General features: G+C 47.9%; 1 protein-coding gene across 20 annotated transcripts in view; it reads right to left on the bottom strand.

The window, feature by feature from the left end:
• Nucleotides 1-17,634, bottom strand: part of CASK (calcium/calmodulin dependent serine protein kinase) — a 327,562-nt gene extending 309,928 nt beyond the window's left edge. For all 20 annotated transcript variants that reach the window (XM_056858036.1, XM_056858039.1, XM_056858041.1 and 17 more), the window contains exon 1: nucleotides 17,529-17,634. In XM_056858036.1, coding sequence (XP_056714014.1) covers nucleotides 17,529-17,587 — 59 coding nt within the window. In that variant the 5' untranslated portion in view covers nucleotides 17,588-17,634. The remainder of the gene's footprint in view (nucleotides 1-17,528) is intronic.
• Between the last annotated feature and the right edge of the window lie 1,338 nt (nucleotides 17,635-18,972).

The raw sequence follows: 18,972 nt of genomic DNA, 5'->3' as shown, positions 1-18,972 counted from the left end.
CCGAAAAAAGCTAGGCCATCCTCTAACAGATCTGAGGACTGAAGTGTGGCTACCTGAGCATCCACCCAGGGGAGCTGTAGCATTTCTGAAGCTTTAGTCATCACATTAAGAAACTTTTCCCATTCAACCCTAACGAGGCTCTCAAAGTAATCAGGGAAAGGCACCCCTGAGAAGGGGTGGAATGCCTATGGAATAATCACTTAGTCCCTTTCGGCTTTTTTTTTTTTTTGCTTGAGACCCACCAGGATCATCATTTAAGTCTAGGGCTGTAATGGCTCTGGTCAGCAGACTGATAGTCTTCGCTGCTAAATAGCCTGGTATGATTCTCTTGTGGAACAGGTTCTTTCTCATCCGAGGAAAATTCTTCCTCAGTCAAGTAACCACAGGGGTCTGTCCTGGGACCGGTACTATTTAATATTTTTATAAATGACTTGGATGATGGAATAGAGAGCATGCTAATCAAATTTGCAGATGACACCAAGTTAGGAGGGGTAGTTAATACCCTGGAGGGTAGGGTCAGAGTTCAGAATGATCTCGATAGACTGGAGAGCTGGGTTATAAGCAATAAAATGGATTTCAATAGGGAGAAGCGTAAAGTACTTCACCTAGGCAGAAACAACATATGGCACGGGTACAGGATGGGAGATAGTTGGCTTGACAACAGTACATGTGAAAGAGATCTGGGAGTCTTAGTGGACCACAAACTGAACATGAGTCAACAGTGTGATATGGCGGCTAAGGCAGCCAATGCAATTCTGGGCTGCATCAATAGGAGTATTGTGTCTAGATCAAGGGAAGTAATACTACCACTGTATTCTGCATTGGTCAGACCTCACTTGGAATACTGTGTCCAGTTTTGGGCTCCACAATTTAAGAAGGATGTTGACAAGTTGGAGTGTGTCCAGAGGAGGGCGACCAGAATGGTCAAAGGTCTGGAATCCATGCCCTAAGAGGAGAGACTTAGGGAGTTGGGTTTGTTTAGTTTGGAGAAGAGAAGGTTGAGGGGAGACATGACAGCCATGTTTAAATATTTGAAGGGATGTCACGTTGATGAGGGAACTAGCTTGTTCTCTGTTGCTCCAGAGACTAGGACACAGAGTAATGGATTTAAACTAACACAAAAGCAATTCCACCTAAACATTGGGAAGAACTTTCTGATGGTTAGGGCTGTTCAATGGTGGAATGCACTGCCTCGGAGGGTGGTGGAGTCCCCGTCTTTGGAGGTTTTTAAGCAGAGGCTGGATGGCCATCGGGAGCGCTTTGATTGTGGGATCCTGCATGGTGGGGGGAGAATTGGGGTCACTGGGGATGTGGGGGGAGGTAATTGTTAATTTCCTGCATTTTTAGGGGGTTGGACTAGATGACCCTGGTGGTCCCTTCCAACTCTGATTCTAAGGAGCGAGGGGAAAGGCTGTGCAGAATGTACTCACTAGTCTGAGGCAGGGGGGCCTTCCTTGCCGCTTTAGTGGGCCAACTAGAACAGGACATAAAATTGTGGGGTGTCCCTACAATAGATAGGGCCCTTGCCTGGGGATCCAAGCATGGAGGTACTGGTACTGGCACCAACCCCTGGGATCCTCTGATTGAGGGAGAAGGCAGCTGCAAGGAATGCAAGTCATCTAGGAGGCGCCTCTCACTAAGTAGGCCAGTTCTGCACAGAGGACTTGGAGATCACGCACCAGTCGGCTTGGGCGGGGGGGGAAGCTACATTACCAGCGACAGGCAAGGTACAACACTCAAACAGAGGAGGAGAAATCCTTCCTGAAGCACCTGGAGCAAGAACCATTTGCGATGCCTCCTTATGTGAGGCATTTTCCCCACTCTTTTTTGTCTGGGGGTGGGGGAGGAAAAGGCTACATTACCAGTTGCAAGACTCAGGCAGAGGAGGAGAAATCCTTCCTGAAGTGCCTGGAGCAAGAGCCGTTTTGACGCCTTCTTCTTATGGGAGGCTTTCCCCCCACCTTTTTGCCACAGCAATATCGGCTCTTCCCCCTCTTTCAACTCCAGGAGACCACAAGAGTGGCTGTGGGAGGACTGGCCCAAGGAGGGCTGATCTGAAGTGCTCAGCAATGCCAAGAGAAATCCCACAACGAGGTCTTCTGGTAAGAACAAGGTAAGTTTCCTAAAAGAAAGCTAAGCAGCAGAGCTTTGCTGGAAAGCTGCTCTCCCCATGCAAGGCAGGAAACGAACTGAGTAGGAGGGGTCTATTCCCTCAAGAGGAGACAGGAAGTTTTTGTTCCTGCCTCCTCAAGCAAGCAATGGAAATAACGCCATGTTTCAAGATGCCCTCCTCCTCAGACTAAGTTATTTTCTTCACTACTGAACAACTACACCATATCCATCCCTCCATTCCCCCTGCTTCCACTTACAATTAAGTCTCCAGGATTAAAAGGCATACGACATGATTGTCACAGAGATCTGAGCCCCAGCATGTATCTTTTTAGAAATTAAGCACACTAAATCCAACCTCCTTTGCCATTATAATGTATGATCAGAGAATCTAGTCCTTTTACACCGAAATATCTATTTCCTGGTTCCTCACCCCCTTTCTAGCAGCTTCTGTCACCACTGTCTCACATTCATTCTCCACAGACTAGCTCTCATTCTTTGCCCCTACTGTAAATTGCTGGACCCCTCCTCCCGCTAAGGGGTGCCATGGATGGCATGGGAATCAAAGACTAACAGCAAAGTAACGAGCCTTGGATACTCACTGTGAAGGCTCCTTCTGCTCTGGAATACGGAGGTCATCTGTAAAGTGGGTGTTTCCGTTCCTCTTGCTTCTGGGAGGCAGGACTAAAACTTTGACTTCCTGTCTCTGAGGAAACGCCCCGTCATTTCCAGTTTGAAACTTTCCGAGCTATAGGGCACAAGAACGCCTAAATTCCCCTCCCTTTTTTTTTTTTTTTTTTTTTAGGACAGGAAGGTTTAAGTAGAAGAAACAACAGTAACTGTGAGAAGAAAACAACAAGTGTTAGTAACAGCAACTCAACTAAGAGCCGTGGCTCCATTGTGGAAGAGGCAGGAAGTTGCTAGATCCCCAAACGAACTAGCTAATCCTGAACAAAATGCTAAATTCCTGAGAGGTGGGCCAGATGACCTCTGTATTCCAGAGCAGAAGGAGCCTTCACAGTGAGTATCCAAGGCTCGTTCTCGCTCTGGAAGAGGAGGTCATCTGCAAAGTGGGACTTACAGGAGCTGTCCCTGGCCCGGGTGGGTTAGGAATTTTGCAGAACGCTCTGAAGGACTCTGCGGCCGAAGGCCGCGTCTGCAGAAGCGAACAGATTCAATTTATAATGACGGACGAAAGTGGAGACGGACGACCAGGTCGCTGCCTTGCAGATTTCCTCTAGGGAAGCCTGTCGATGGAGGGCACTGTGGTAGCGGCACTCCTGACAGAATGGGCGGTGATGCCTTGTGGCACGGCCAACTTGTTGGAGCTATAGGCCTGGGAAATGCAAGATCTGATGGTGTGGCTTATTACCGTGCGAGACATGGGTTTGCCCTTATTTGGGGCTGACAAATTGATAAACAAGGACTCAGAGGTCCTGACGCCTTCAGTGCATGAGATGTAGATCTTGAGTGCCCTCCTGAGGTCTAAAGTGTACCATTCTCTCTCTTTAGGATGCTGGGGGTTGGGGCAGAAGGAGGGCAGCACTAATTCCTGGTCCCTATGGAATTTGGTGTTAACCTTAGGGAGTAAGGACGGGTCTAGGAGAAGGACCACCTTATCCCTGTGAAAGGTACATAACTCTGGTCTAACCGAAAGAGCCCCCAACTCTGAGACCCTTCGAGCCGAGATAACGGCCGTTAGGAACAAAACCTTCATTCTCAGGTGTCTTAGGTTGGTAGAACGTAAAGGTTCGAAAGGTGCCTTGGAGAGGGCCGATAAAACCGTATGGAGACTCCATGTGGGAAATCTATGGGCCACTGCTGGGGAGGAGAGACTGACCCCTCTAAGGAAGGCCCTAACATGAGGATGTTTAGTTATCTGGATGCCTGAGATCTTGGGAACTAAGGTGGCTATTGCGGCAAGTTGTCGGCGAAGGGTGGCTGGCTTGAGACCCTTGATTCGTCCATCTTGGAGAAAGGACAGCAGGTGAGAAACTCAGGGTTTTAAGGGGTTCACGTGCTTGCGGGTGCACCACCTAACGAAGGTCTTCCAGGTCGTGCCATAGATGCGGCGAGTGGATGGACGCCGGGACGCAACGATGGTGTCCGCAATTTCTGGATTGTAGCCTAAGGCTAAGAGCCTGTCCCTTTCAACAGCCATGCGGTCAAGCGGTACCACCCCGAGTCCGGGTGGCATATGGGACCCTGTTTGAGTAGATCGTGTTGCACTGGGAGTCTCCAGGGATCGCAGATTGACATCTCCACGAGGGTTGGAAACCAGGGATGTCTCGGCCAAAATGGTGCGATTAGAATGATTGACGCTTTCAGAATCCTTACCAGTCGCAGGACTCTGGGGATAAGTGGAAGAGGAGGGAAGGCGTAGAGAAGAACTTTCGGCCACGGAGACAGCAAGGCATCCGTCATTTCCACCTGAGGATGATAGTAGCGGGTAAAGAATCTTGGGAGCAGGTGGTTTGTAGCTGACGCAAAAAGGTCTACCTGCGGGAAGCCCAGGCGCTGGGAGAGGAGAAGGAAGGTTTCCGGATGTAGGGACCACTCTGACTCGTCCAGATTCCGTCTGCTCAGCCAGTCCGCTTGTGTGTTGACTGTCCCCTGGATATGTTCCGCTGAAATGGAGGAGATGGATCTCTGCCCAGGATAGGATGAGCTTGGCCTCTCTGTGCAGGTTCAAGGACCGAGGACCCTGTTTGTTTATGTGCGCTTTCGCTGCCACATTGTCGGTCCTGATGAGAACGTGTTGGTTTCTGACCTGAGAATGAAAGTGATGTAGGGCCATCCAGATGGCTGATTTACAGGGCGTTGATGTTCATAAGTCGTTCCTTCGAGTTCCAGAGTCCCTGTGCCAGTTGGTTGAGAAAGGAGGCTCCCCAACCCAAGAGGGATGCATCGGTGAACAACTGGATAGGAGGAGGAGTGATATATTGAAGACCCTGAGAGAGGTTGCTGGGACAGGCCCACCATCGGAGGCTCGACTTGACAGCTTTGGGTAGAATCAAGCGTTTGCGAGACCTGAGGGAGATCTCCCTCTGATACAGGCGAAGGAACCACTGCAAGGTCCTGGCATGAAGCCTGGCCCACCGTACTGATGGAATGGTGGAGATCATAAGGCCCTGGAGTTTTGCTAGGTTGATGATCTGAGCTGACTTGGAGAGAAGAGTGAACTTGGCTAAGGAGGAGATCTTAGTTACCTTGTCCTCTGGCAGTGACAGAGTGTTGGAGACTGTGTCTATGTGGACGCCCAAGTGAAGCAGATGCTGGGAAGGGGAAAGATGACTCTTTTCCTTGTTTATCAGGAAACCATGGGCATCCAAAAGCTCCATGACTATCCTGGTGTGGTTGAGGCACAGATCCCTTGATGACGCACAGATTAGAATGTCGTCTAAGTAGGGGTGCAGTCGGATCCCCTTCTCCCGTGCCCGGGCTATCAAGGTTACAAGCACCTTCGTGAAGACCCGGGGGGCGGATGACAAGCCGAAGGGGAGCGCCCGGAACTGGTAGTGTCTGAGATGAAAGTGGAAGTGAAGGAATTTTCGATGAAGGGGATGGATCATGACGTGCAGGTAGGCTTCCTTTAAGTCGATGGATGTGAGAAAGTCCTGTGGTCGTAGAGCCTCTGTGATTGAACGCAGAGTTTCCATTCTGAAGCGTCTTCTGAGGATGTGTCTGTTGAGGAACTTGAGGTCGAGGATAGCCCTCCAATCTCCGTTTCTCTTTGGCACAGTGAAGAAATAGGAGTAGACTCCTGATGAGTGCTCCTGTGGATTGACTGGTTCGATGGCTTGGATGTCGAGTAGATGACGGACGGCTTCTGCTGTTCTGAGTTGATTTTCTGTGTTTGAGGGGCGAGTCGATGCTACCAGACGGTCTGGAGGAGTGGAAACCAGTTCCAGTTGGTAGCCCTGATGGATGACGTTGAATACCCAGGCATCTGGGTGGGAGGTTTTCCACCGGTGACAGAATTGAGTCAGCCTGCCCCCCACAGGCTGAATGGGAGCGTCATTGTTTTGATGGACGAAAGAATTTGTCGTTCCTTTCTCCCTGGAAGCTGGTAAAGCGTGAGGGTTTGGAAAAGCGCCCCCCCTCCGAAAGGAACCCCTGGAGGAGCTCCACTGACTTCTTCTTTGTTCCGGTCTGTACCTAGACAGGGTGTGGGAGGTGCGAAAGGAACCTGGGAGGAAAAGCTTTTTTGTTCTTTACTGAAGACCTTGGGTAAGGCCTTCTTCTTATCCTTGGTTTCGACCAATATCTCTTCCAGCTTTTCCCCGAAAAGCTTCTTTCCCTGAAAGGGGAACCCCATTAAAACTGTTTTGGATCTGTGTTGTACTTGCCAAGGGCGGATCCATAATGCCCTTCTAGCCGCCGCCGTAGTCGCCATGGCTCTAGCCGCGAAGGCCATCGTGTCTAGGGAGGAGTCTGCTAGAAAAGACACGGCTTTTAGAATCCTAGAGGCTCCCTCCAAGGCATTCCTGTCGTCCTCTGGGATAAGTTGACTCAGTTTTCTGGTCCAGACTATTGCCGCACGAGAGACAAGGGCTGAAGTGATGGAAGCTTGGATGGCCCAGGCTGCTGCATCGTGGGACTTTTTGCAAGCCAAGTCGGCTTTTCGGTCGACGGGGTCCCTAATAAGGCCCTGGCCCTCCTCTGTGACTAGGTCAGAGGTATGAAGAGCAGTAACTGCGGGTTCCACTAGGGGGACCTTGAATAGATCAGCAGAGTTACTGGCTATGTTATACAGCTTCTTAACCACTGCAGGAGGTTGGCGAGAAGCCAGGGGTTTATCCCACTCTGCATTGATAAGGGTTAAGAAATAATCAGGGACAGGGGCTACATGTGGAGTAGCGTGGTGCATATTGAAGAACTTTTTGGCCCCTAACTGCTTCTCTTGAGGCTGGGAGTCAGAAGCTGCATTTAAGTCAAGGGCTGCTAGGGTCTTGGAAAGTAGGGATTGATAGTCATCGGGGCTAAATAACCCGAGTTGCTTTTCCTCGGTAGCGAGGTTCTCTCCTTCGGAGGAGAACTCGCCTTCTTCCCTCTCATCGTCAGAAGAGGCAGGGGAAAAGGTGACTGTGGTGGTGGCTGATTTGGTCGGATGAGCCTTAAGGGCTGCTTTGGTAAGCCACTGGCTCCCTCCCTCCCTTTGGGGTGGTTGGGAACTGGGGCCCTCCCCCGGGTCGCTAACAGAGAGTTCGGAGGAGTCACGGACAGAGGAGGTAGGGGAAGCGAGCTGCACCGCTCTGATGCCTTCTGCAAAGGCCTCCTTAATTAGGGCCAAGAGTTCCGCCTTAAGGGACAGCAGTCCCGTCGCCTCTATGGCGGCTAGGGGAGGGGGCGCGTTACCCTCCAAGGAGGGAGTCGGCGCCTTACCGGCTGGAGGGTTCTCCGAGGTTGCGGCTTGTGGCGCAGCTGGAGCCGTCGGGTTCTCCGGCCTCATCACCACGAAGAGCCTGTGCGGCAAGGCCGCAACAAGAGAGCGGGGGACAGTAGTTGCGCGAGCTCTTTTGTTACTTTTAACGTGAGCCGCATCGGTTCCTTTCCTTTTAATGGAACCGTCTCCCCGCTTCTTCTTGCCCTTCCCCTTAGAACTACCGGAGTGGCTGCCAGGGGTTTTTTGTTGGACTGGCGGGGCTGGGACAAGCAAGCCGGGGTCCAAATCTTCCTGCGCAATGAAGGCGTCAGGAGGAGCGTCCGCCATTTTGATTTGGCGGGAAAGCCAAAAACCTGACTAAAAAGGCCTATACTGTGCAGCAGGAAGACAGAAAAAGAAACAGTACAGATTAGAAGATATACCTCTAAGAGGAGGAAGAAAGAATTTTTTTAGAAAAGTAGACTTCTAAGAAGAATTGGTAGAGAGCTGCTGATAGAGCCTGCTCTCCCGATGCGAGGCAGGAAAGAACTGGGAATGAGGGGGCGTTTCCTCAGAGACAGGAAGTCAAAAGTTTTAGTCCTGCCTCCCAGAAGCAAGAGGAACGGAAACACCCACTTTACAGATGACCTCCTCTTCCAGAGCGAGAACACACTGCTCTCCACAAAACGGATGCCTCTGATAACTTTGGGATCCATCTTGTGTGAATATCTTGGGCAGGAAGGTGGTTGACAGCTGTACTTTTCCCAGGTCCCAAAGGTATGCCCGGCTAGATAACGGGGCTGGCTAGTCTCCATTGTGTCACCCTAAGGTGATTTAATCAGCTGACCATTAATTACCCTAGTTGCACCCATCCTGGGAAATCAATCAGCATTCAGGAGAATAGCTTAGGCATTCTCTTGGATCTTGACGACTCATCAAGCCTTAATATTTTGGTTCGGACCTTGGTAAAGCAATCAATTCTTTGTCTCTGGATTTCCTGTCAGCTTACCTCATACCACCTCAGGACCCATTCTGGGAGAGAACTATTGGTCCTTTGGCCATTCTTTGTGTGTGTGTCTTGGAACTGGCATGAAACCCCACTTGTATGTGGTTCCTTTTCTTCGCTCCTGGAAACACTGGCCATTTTCCTCATCAGTGCTGCTTTCCCTGGACGTCTCTCCTGGACCGGTAAATATCGCCCATCCCTTAACTCTATCCAACTTTCCACCCTTTCTCTCTTAGCTCTTGTATGATTTATGCATGTTCACTTGCTTGAAAGGTATATTCTTTATTATTTTTCTTTAATAAAAACAATTTTAATCATACAACTGCTTGGTTATTTGAGCGTTTTCCCCAGGATTTATTCTGGTATACATAGGTTATCGATCCCAGTTACCCCACTATTGCTGCTTGTCTCCTCAGCTACTTCCCCCAACTAAAGTGGAGACTGCCTAATTAGAGTAACACTACCTGGACTGTGTTGTATACCGGAACTCAGTTCAGTGATCTGTTTTAACAGAATAACCTAGAGAAATCACTCTCTCCCCCCACCCACACACACAAAATAAGTCCACATCACATCTTCATGAATTCCATCTTCCTTCTTACCTAATAAATTAACAGCCCAGTTCTTCCTAAATCAGATAACCTTTGGTGCAAGAACTTGGTGAATAGTACCACCTAGAACTGAAGTTTCATCTGTAGTATCCTTCATACAGTTAAATTTGGAGAAGCCACACATATGTTGGGTAAATATATATGAAAACATTACTAAGGGAAAGGTACATTTTATATAGAAATTATCTGAGGACTAATTTTCATTAACACAGCAGATAATTGGTATTGCGTCTAACCATGAAATACCTATTTGTTGCAATAAGATTCTGCATCTATGAAAATTGATTCTGATTGCTGGAAGTTGTCAGATGTACATAACCTGAATATAGAGCTTAACATCAGTCTGTTCCAAAAGAAAGCTGAATAGCACTACTTGACACACACGTGTCAATTTATCAGTATTAAGGAAAACTATGGAGTAGCTACATTTGTAAATCCGTAATTTACTGTTCAAATAGGAATATTCTAGAGCTGAGCAGCCAAGTATTAACGTGCAAAATGTTTACTATGAATTACAATCTATTTCCCATTCACCTACTAAAAGTTATGACAATGGAAATAACGTTGTATGCGAGACATTTGGAAAAGTGCTGCATCTTATCTGAGCATGCTGAATTCAAAATATCATCCTTTTCTTCGTACTTTATAAAACAAAGCTGTAAACTTATCAAACATTGTTGAACAGGAATAAACTACTGCCAGATTTGACAGGCTAGCTACTATACTTATACCCCTCTTTTCTCCCTAAAGGGGACCCAAAGCAGTTTATAACAGCATTCTCTCCTACTTCATTTTACCCTAACAACCACCATTCTGTGAGACAGGATAGGCTGAGTGACAATGAATGATCCAAGGTCATCCGCTAAACCTCCATGGGAGAGCGGGGATTTAAACTTGGGTCTCTTAGATCCTTATAACCACCATAGGGTTACTGTAACTCACTCCAAGTAGGGCTGCCCTTGAGACTGACCCAAAGGCTCCAGCTGGTACAGAATGCAGCAGCGAGGCTCCTTACTGGGGCCTCGCCCCGAGAGCCAGTGCTCTGACAACTGCACTGGCTTCAGCTGGAGTATTGGATCAGGTTTAAGGTGCTGGTTTTGACTTTTAAAGCCTTACACGGTCTGGGACCCTCGTATCTTCGGGACCGCCTCTCTTGGTATTCCCCCGAAGAGCATCATGCTCCACTGATAATAACTTGTTGGTGGTCCCCAGCCCGAGGAGTGTGCAGCTGTCCTTGACTAGGGCCAGGGCCTTTTCAGCCCTGGCTCCATCCTGGTGGAATGCTCTGCCTAGTAACATCAGGGCCCTGCGGAACCTGAAAGAGTCCCGCAGGGCCTGTAAGACAGAGCTATTCCACCAGGCCTACAGTAGAGGACAGCCGCAGGTGAGATCAGTACTGGCCTCCCTACTCCCCCACTCCACCCCTTTTTTTAGTTTACAATCAACTTATTGGGGGTGGTTAGACAACCAGATTTTGAGCTGCTTTGTTTTGAGGTCAGCATCATTTGCTGCAGTGGGCACTATATACATATGGAGACCATCTTTTTAATAATTGTGGAATGATTTATGGTTTTACATGTTTTATTGTTAAATTGTAAAAAATTTATGTTGCCACCCGTCCTGAGCCCAGCCTGGCCAGGGGAAGGCGGGTTAGAAGTATGAAAAATAAATAAATATCACTTCTGGTTCTAACTATAGAACAACTGAGAAAACTGTGCATACACCAATGTAAAAGTAATCAGCTCACAACCTATGACCTGTAACTACAAAGGACTCATAAAAGCATATCTTCTCCCAGCTTTCTCTGTCACACAGCATCTCTCTGCAACACCTGTGGGGAAAACGCCAACAGGAGGCTGCAGCAAGGAGGCCTTCTGCTAGCAGAAGAGGAATGGAGAAGGCAAGTTCACACAGTTTCCCTTCCTTGATACAGCTCTCCACACACTACATGGCTTTTTTCCCCACAACCTCACACAGTGCCTTTTCAGATGTCACAGAGGGCTGCTGTGAGAAGTATAGAATTCACCCCCAAAGTTCCCGAAACAATATCAGAACTGTTATTCTTTTTCTCTATACTTTATAAAACAAAGCCATTAACTGATCAAGCACTGTTGAATGGGAATACACTATTGCCAGATGAGACAGAACTAGCCATCACTGAATCATCTTTTACCAAGCACCTAAAGAGACAAATAAGTTCCTGATAGAACAACATCTGTACAATTGAGGTTTTGCATTCATTAAAGGTAAAGGTAGCACTGGGTCATTCCTGACCCATTGGGGTGATGTCACATCCCGACGTTTAAACTGGAAAGTATTTGAAAGTGGCTGCATTATGGAATAAAATTTGATTAGGCTTAAGGATTTTTAAGTATCTTTGTTATTAACGCTACAGAAACCTAGCCCACAGCAATGCATACTTAAGGGGGTTACCGCACTTTGTATTCCCAGCAATGTATTAAGAGTTTGAAAATGTTATAATAAACATCGCTTCAAAAGGGGTTTTGGATACCACGGCTTATAAATGGTTGGAAGACGTCTTCACAGCTAAAGGGGCCAAACAAAGTGCGAACAGTATTTTTTATAATGTTTTCAAACTCTTAATTCATTGGTTGGAATACATAGAAAGTGCGAACAGTATTTTTTATAACATTTTCAAACTCTTAATACATTGCTGGGAATACAAGTGTGGTAACCCCCTAACTCTTATTCAAGTCAATGGAATTTAAGCACACATAGCTGTGGGCTGGATTACAACCATGATCCCTTTTGTAAAACAACGGGGTTCCCAAATTGTGCCCCCTTAAATATGACACCAAGTGAAATGATACTACCTCTACCTCATACCCACCCCAGATTTCCTACACATATATTAAGCTAGGCTAGGACACAGCTTAGACCAGGGATGGGGAACCTCAGGCCCGGGGGCCGTATGCGGCCCCCGAAGACATTTTCTGCGGCCCTCGGGAGCTCCGGGACGGGGGTGTGGGGGGGGAGGCATGGAGGTTGGGGCCTGGTCGCGTGGGGCTGGCGTGCACAGGTGTGTGTGTGTGTGGGGGGGAGGCTTTTCTTTCTTTTCTTCTTTTTCTGTCACTCTCCTTTCTCTCCCTCTTTTTCTGTCTCTTTGTCTGTCTCCCTCCGTCCTTTTCTTTCTTTCTTTCTCCCCCTCCCTCCATTTCTTTCTCCCTTTCTCTCTCTTTTCCCCTCCCTCCCTTTTCCTCTTTCTCTGTTTTCTTTCTTTCCTTCCTCCCCTGTGGATCGGCTGCCTCCTGGCGCCTCGTTTGCTCAGGCCTACCGCTGGCTGCCCTCCCACCTGGAGGGGGGAGGACAAGGGAGCGGGGGTGCGCTCCAGGCCTTCTCTGCGTGGTCTCCCTTGGGGTTGCCAACCTCCAGGTGGTGTCTGGAGACCTGGAAACCGTAGTCTCCCCCCCCCGGGAGATCTACACCTGGTTATGCCCCCCGAATAATGTTATAAATGCGCAAATGGCCCTTGGCAGGAAAAAGGTTCCCCCCCCCCGGCTTAGACACTTCAGGGACTGCTTATCATTGTACCAAGGCACTTTCAAATCATTTTTTTAATTTCCTACCTTGGGGTAACATGAAGCACTTCTATAAATCTCTCATTTCTAAGTGATTGTCAGCACTTGCCCTATCGAGAACCACTAGCCACAGCAGGAGACATAGTTGTCCAAAGCAGTTGGTTTAATGGTAACAAAGGCAAACAGAGCATAGAGAACCCAAGACAGCAATGGAGGAAACTGGCATGCACTTGATAATATAAAAGCACTGAAAAAAGCACTCAGCAGTACAGTCTCATGAGATTATTTCGAACACATTACAAACAGTACAGAGGCACCGCTGCTCCCAAGGACATCTGCAAGCTTCAAAGGGAACAGGAATGCAGTTTTGGGAAAACAGTCCTTGAAGGAGAGTCTGTGAGAAAACGAAACTATCTGAGACACAGGCCTGACAGTGATGCATGTCAGCCAACAAGCAGCTCGAGAGGTAGACTTCACTTTCACAGAGAAGGACATTACTGCCTTCCAAGTAGCACATACTATAAAATACATAATGGAAGTAGCCCTAAGTCCCAAATGCATAGAATTTAAAGCATACCGTGAATAGATACAGACTGATTTTCCCTCCCACTCCCATCAATTTTGCCACTTCACAAACGTGAAAAGATAAATACCATCACCTTATCTGCCTACATACTTTAAAAAAACAGAGCTACCAGTGCAATCCTATGCAAAGGTACTCTAAGCCAATGAAACCAATGGCCTAAGACTGGACTAAATCTGCCTAGCATTGCACTGCATGTCTATTTTGTCATCATTTGCTTGAAATGTCTCCTACTTTACAGTTTACAAAACGAAGTCTAAATGCCAACGTATGTATCACAAAGAATATTCATGATTATTTCTCTCTCACACACACACAATTCGGAAAATATAAACCACCCACATACAAACACATTCTTTACTGCAGCCAAAAAGAGCTCTCCAATCAATTGATTATTTTTATTATGTTATAGTCCAGATTTCTCATTTAGACTCAAGGCAGATTATACAGAGTCAATATAATTGACAGGATAGGACTTTCAGTAAGAATTAACATGACATGTTAAAGGATGCAAAAATTACACAGGAGGATCCTCGAGGAGAAGCCCACGTGTGATGCCCTCCGTTCTCTTTCACTGACACCGCTTTTCCTGAAATCAGACACCCCAAAGCTGCTGACAGCCCCGTAAAGAAAAAGATAAGTATCTTCAACCTTCTTTCCTAGATTCCTCAACCCTCCACTGGCCTACGTGGCTAGATCAGAAACACATTTCAATATATACCTACATACTTTAAACTCTCACACACATAAATACACAGAGCAAGATAACTCAATCTTTCAAGTAAAGTTGAAAACAGCAAGCTTAATTTGTACTTTTTTTATTTACCTCAAATCCTCACACAGATATAGTTACCTTAGCAATTTTACACATATTATTTGCCAGCGTTTTAATGGGGTATAAGTTGCAGATATCTTTTGGGGGTGAAAAGGCCATGTGGGGTTTTATTTTGCTTCTTTTAAATTGTCATGCCTTTAATTATGAACTGTAAGCCTCCTTGAGCCATATGGAAAGGTAAGGTATAAATAGGATTATTAATAAATGGTGTGTGCGTGTTAAGTGCCATCAAGTCACATCTGACATACGGCAACCCTATGAATTAATGTCCTCCAAAATGCCAAATCGTTAACAGCCTTGCTCAGATCTTCCAAACTAAGGGCCATGGCTTCCTTGATTGAATCAATCCAACTCATGCTGGGTCTCCCTCTTTTCCTGCTGCCTTCAACTCTTGCTAGCGTTATTGTCTTTTTCAGTGACTGTTGTCTTTTCATAATGTGACCAAAGTACAATAGCCTCAGATTAGCTTCTAGGGAGCGTTCAGGCTTGATTTGGACTAGAACCCACTGGTTTGACTTTTTGGCAGTCCAACTATAAGATGCTTCGGGGCAGGTTTTTAAAAAGGGATTAGGATGATAAAATAAGAAAAATGTTCATTTCCAGTTTTAGAAGAGGCAACAGGTGGATGCCCGATTGAGACAAATTTCAGATTTTATTGGTAAATCCTTACACGGTAAACAACTGATTAAACCAACTGCACAATTAACTCTGGTGCTTAAGTATAACCCTGTCAAATGTAACAATCCTTGTAACTTAGATACATAGGAAATACTTTCTTCGCCTTTGAAGGAAAAGGGACTTTAATACACAAAATCAATGTGCATATTTTTTCCAGATCATCCTCTGAAGAGACCTATTTCCCTTGGGTTGATCTAGTTAAAAGAAACTAAAATCTTCCTTCAGCCCTATTATCATAACCAGAATTTTTTTACTAATACCTCATAAGACCGAGTTGTTTAAAATGTTCTTTTCACAGTAAACAGCTGATCAGTCTTAAATGAGAAAGAAGTTTAACCTTTAAACTATATGAAACACTCTAAAATTTGGGAGAATAAATTATTTCAGCATATCAATCTAAACTTCACAGTTCTGAATGCTGAGTAATCATTTAGCAAGATGTATTCACAGCATTCAAAAGCACTTGGGTCTGGCCTTCCTCCATAGGCCTGAATCAACAAAGGGGAAAAAAGCTCAGCTGTACCCATCAACAGAGCCCAAAACACTGATTATGCAGATAAAGGTGATTACTACAATAATCAGCACAAAATCTCAGTACAAATAATCCACTATGCTTACAGTTTTAAGAATTTTTTAAAAAAGATTTAAATAATTGTCAGTCATTCCACTATTTTTGCACTCATCCGTCAGAACACTAGAAGAAACAAGTTTACTTCAGAAGAAACAGGTTTACTGAGCAACAATAAAATACTGCATGCATTTTTTCCTATTACGTATATAAAAAGGCCAGAAACGTTTTTAAAAACTAAACTAATTTAGGTATGTAATGTCATATCTAAGCAGTCAGAGTCCCATAATCCCCCCTAACCTGCCCAATCACAACAGCACTTCCCACACCTGTTTTAACAGTTTTGCTACCAGTGTGGCCCAGAACGCAATTTCCTGATTCCAGGTGTTGCTACCAGGGATTACTCTTCTACCCATTTACCATTTTTATGACAAATCGCTAGAGTACTTTCATGTGGGAGCTGTATCACTGGAAGTGTTCATCCTCCTAAGCATATTAAATTTAAAATTAACGGAAAGTACAAAGTAGTATGTATAAGCAACAGGGATAGGAAAGAGCTGTCACTCATCATACCCACTATCTTCTGCAAGCGCTTAAACGATTTCATGACCATTATCTCAGCAGTGATGACACCCCTTTAAGACAGGCCAGTATCCCTGTATTACAAAACAGGCGTAAGAGAAACAAGCTTGCCTAAGGTCACCTAGTGAGTTCACTGGGGTTAGTATTTAGCTGAGGTTTCAGTTGGGACTTCTTGATTCATGGTCTTAGCACCAAACATGCATTATTTTTCATAACAATAAATGTGATACCATGAGGAAGTAGTGATTCAGCCCAGTTTAAAAATGTTTTTGTTTTACATAGTATGAAGCGTAAAATGAATACAAAGGAATGGCAACGTTGAGGGAAGAGATCAGCGATCATATTTACTTATTGCAAAAATTAAACAAAATGGCATGCCATGTTACATGGCTTAGTGATGTGGAATATAATTATTGCATTCATGCACGTGTGTGCACTCACAGAAAGTTTCAGACCTATGAAACTGACACAGCTTTATCACTGGTGCTTTTAAGGCCATGACCAAATGAGAGGATATATCTGTATATGTACAATGAGCAAAAGCAAGTTAAATTAACTAACAAAGTTTAAAGGCAATTGCAACATACACAGCTATACATGCCCACATATTTCAATAGATTTTGTCTATTAAATTAACATGACAAAAGCATACTACAATGTTTCTTTTGCATAAAAGCAAACTAGAAGTGACAAAGCTATCTTGTCATTCCTACAAAAACTGGCAGCAAGGGCAAATTCAGTGCAATTTGTGCAAAATGCAAAGCTACTAAATCCTCTAGAACACCACATCCCCATTTTGGTTTGCTTCATTACTAAGAGTCACAAAAAGAGAGAGAGAAGCTGACAAAATCAGTATGAACAGGCCAGCTAGAGAGAAAAATAAGCTCCTATCATTGCTTTTAACTGTGATAATTTTGTACACTTGTGCTGCCATTTCCAAACAACCTCCTCCAAAGGCAATAGGTCAGCAACCGTTGCAACTTGAGTTTAATGTAAGCTTTCAACAAAGACTTAAAGCCGTTGTATCATAAGCCTTGCAAGGCCAAACCCTTCTGCACTCTTCCTCATTATCCCAACTGGGAGGAGAAAGACCTACAGAGAAACCAGGGGATTACCTGAGTGTCACACTGCAGTTAACGAGCTGGTTATTATGCAGCAGAGCACGGCAAGAAGAGCACCTGGCTCACAAATGTGCCCACACCACGGGGCAGGAGAGACGGAGGGGGAAGCGCCCCCCCCACCACACACACACACACACACCCAGGGGCTGGGCGGGAGCGCGCGACCCTTCCGCCAAGGAGCCAACCGGGACAGCGGCCGCCGCCCAGCTAAGGAGGGTCGCATCTCACGGTGCCCGGGAGGGAGGGAGGGAGGGAGGGAGGGAGGGAGGAGCCCGCCCTGGTCACGGCTCCCGCCCGGCCCAAACGCGCGGCCGCCGCTGCGAACCCGCCCGTCCCATGGAGCCGGGGGGGGAGCGGGGGGGGGGCTCTCTCTCTCTCTCTCCCTCTCCCCCCCCTCCCTCAGACGCGGCGGCTCAGGTGGAAGCCGAGCATCTCCCCCTCCCCCCATCGGGGAGGAGGCTTTGCAGCTGGCTGCTGCTCTGGCCGCCCCCCTCCCCTCCCCTCCCCTCCCCTCCCCTCCCCTCAACTTACTTGCCGATCACCTCGCAGAGCTCGTACACATCCTCGAACAGCACGTCGTCGTCGGCCATGGTCCAGATGGGGGGGGGATTAGCCACACAGGCGGCCGAGGCGGGAGGGGGGCGCGGGCACGATCCCCTCCGCGCTCTCCGCACGACGCGCCGCCGCCGCCGCCGCCACGTTAAATCCCTGCCGCTTCACGCACCGCAGACACAACCCGCCCGAGAGATCCCAGCGGTCGCGCCGGGAGGCGGCCCCAAACCCCCCCCCACACACACACACCCGATCCCGCCGCCGCCCCTCCCTCCCTCCCTCGCGCGGGCCTCAGCCTCCCCCCGCGTGTCTCGGGTGCCGCCAGGCCCTCCTCCCCCCCCCCCCCGCTGCGGCCGCAGAGGTTTAGCCCCGGCTGGGCTGGGCTGGGCGGCGCGGCGGAGCGGGCAGGGCCCGTGGAGGGGAGGCAGGGAGACGGGGGAGAAACCGGCGAGGGGCACCGCCGCCTCATCCACTCCCCTCCCCCACTCGGGCACGCGCCTCACACACCAAGGAGGCGGGCGCGGCGCCGAACGCGAGTCAGCAAAAGCAGCGTTACGCTGTTTGGAGGGGGGGTGTCGGGTGCGCGCGCGCGCGCGCCCCCGGCTCCTTCCTACCCAGTCACGCAACCGCCCAAGGCCGGGAGCGCGCGACCTCCGTCAGAGCTGGCGCGCTCCCCCCCCTTTCCCCTCCCCTCCCCATTGGACAAGACCCCGCCGGAGCCGCGCCCACAAACCTCTCGCGGGGCCCTCTGTGCGCAGGCGCAGATCTGTTGTCGTCATAGAAAGGCGAGGCCGGCGGAGCCCCTTTCCCTCCTGCGCCGCGAGGGCGGCGGCGGCGGCGGCGGAGCTCCGTGCGCGAGCAGCTCCCGGCAAGGCTGGGACGCTCCGCGCAGAAGCAGCCCGGGAGGTGCCCCTGGGATGTCAGTCCGGGAGCGGGATGGCGTCGCTGCGTCGACATGCAGGATTCGCTGGTGGAGCGTGGGGTGGTCGTTTCTGTGCGCGTGTCGGGTGTCGTGAGGGTTTGCGTGTGTACAGAGGAGTCTGGCAGAAGCTGGGACGGGAAATGCCTTGCACCTTGAAATTCCTTCTTGGCATAGTCACGGCACTTCTTTTACCTGGTATTGTATTAGCAGATACTTAGTTTTTTCAAACTTGTTGTCAGTGCTCTAGAGGAAGTCGTAGTTCCAAAAACCTGGCTTGAAGCATTAAGCATCAAAGCATAATGAATACTTGATATGCAGTAAACTATTTCAAAATGCAAACTACATTTGAGACCTGGTTGTGTCTTTAGATCAGGATTGCTAATGGTTAAAATCCAATTTGCAGTTATATGATTAATTACAAATGAACATGCCAACTAAACTAACACCAACAATACAAGTTTAGTGTCGTTGTCCTGATACTTGTGAAACATTTTGCAGATA

The sequence above is a fragment of the Euleptes europaea genome, chromosome 12, assembly GCF_029931775.1.
Source record: "Euleptes europaea isolate rEulEur1 chromosome 12, rEulEur1.hap1, whole genome shotgun sequence".
Taxonomy (NCBI): domain Eukaryota; kingdom Metazoa; phylum Chordata; class Lepidosauria; order Squamata; family Sphaerodactylidae; genus Euleptes; species Euleptes europaea.
Note: the sequence above shows the minus strand (reverse complement) of the source record. Positions and strands in the feature narration are given on the sequence as shown.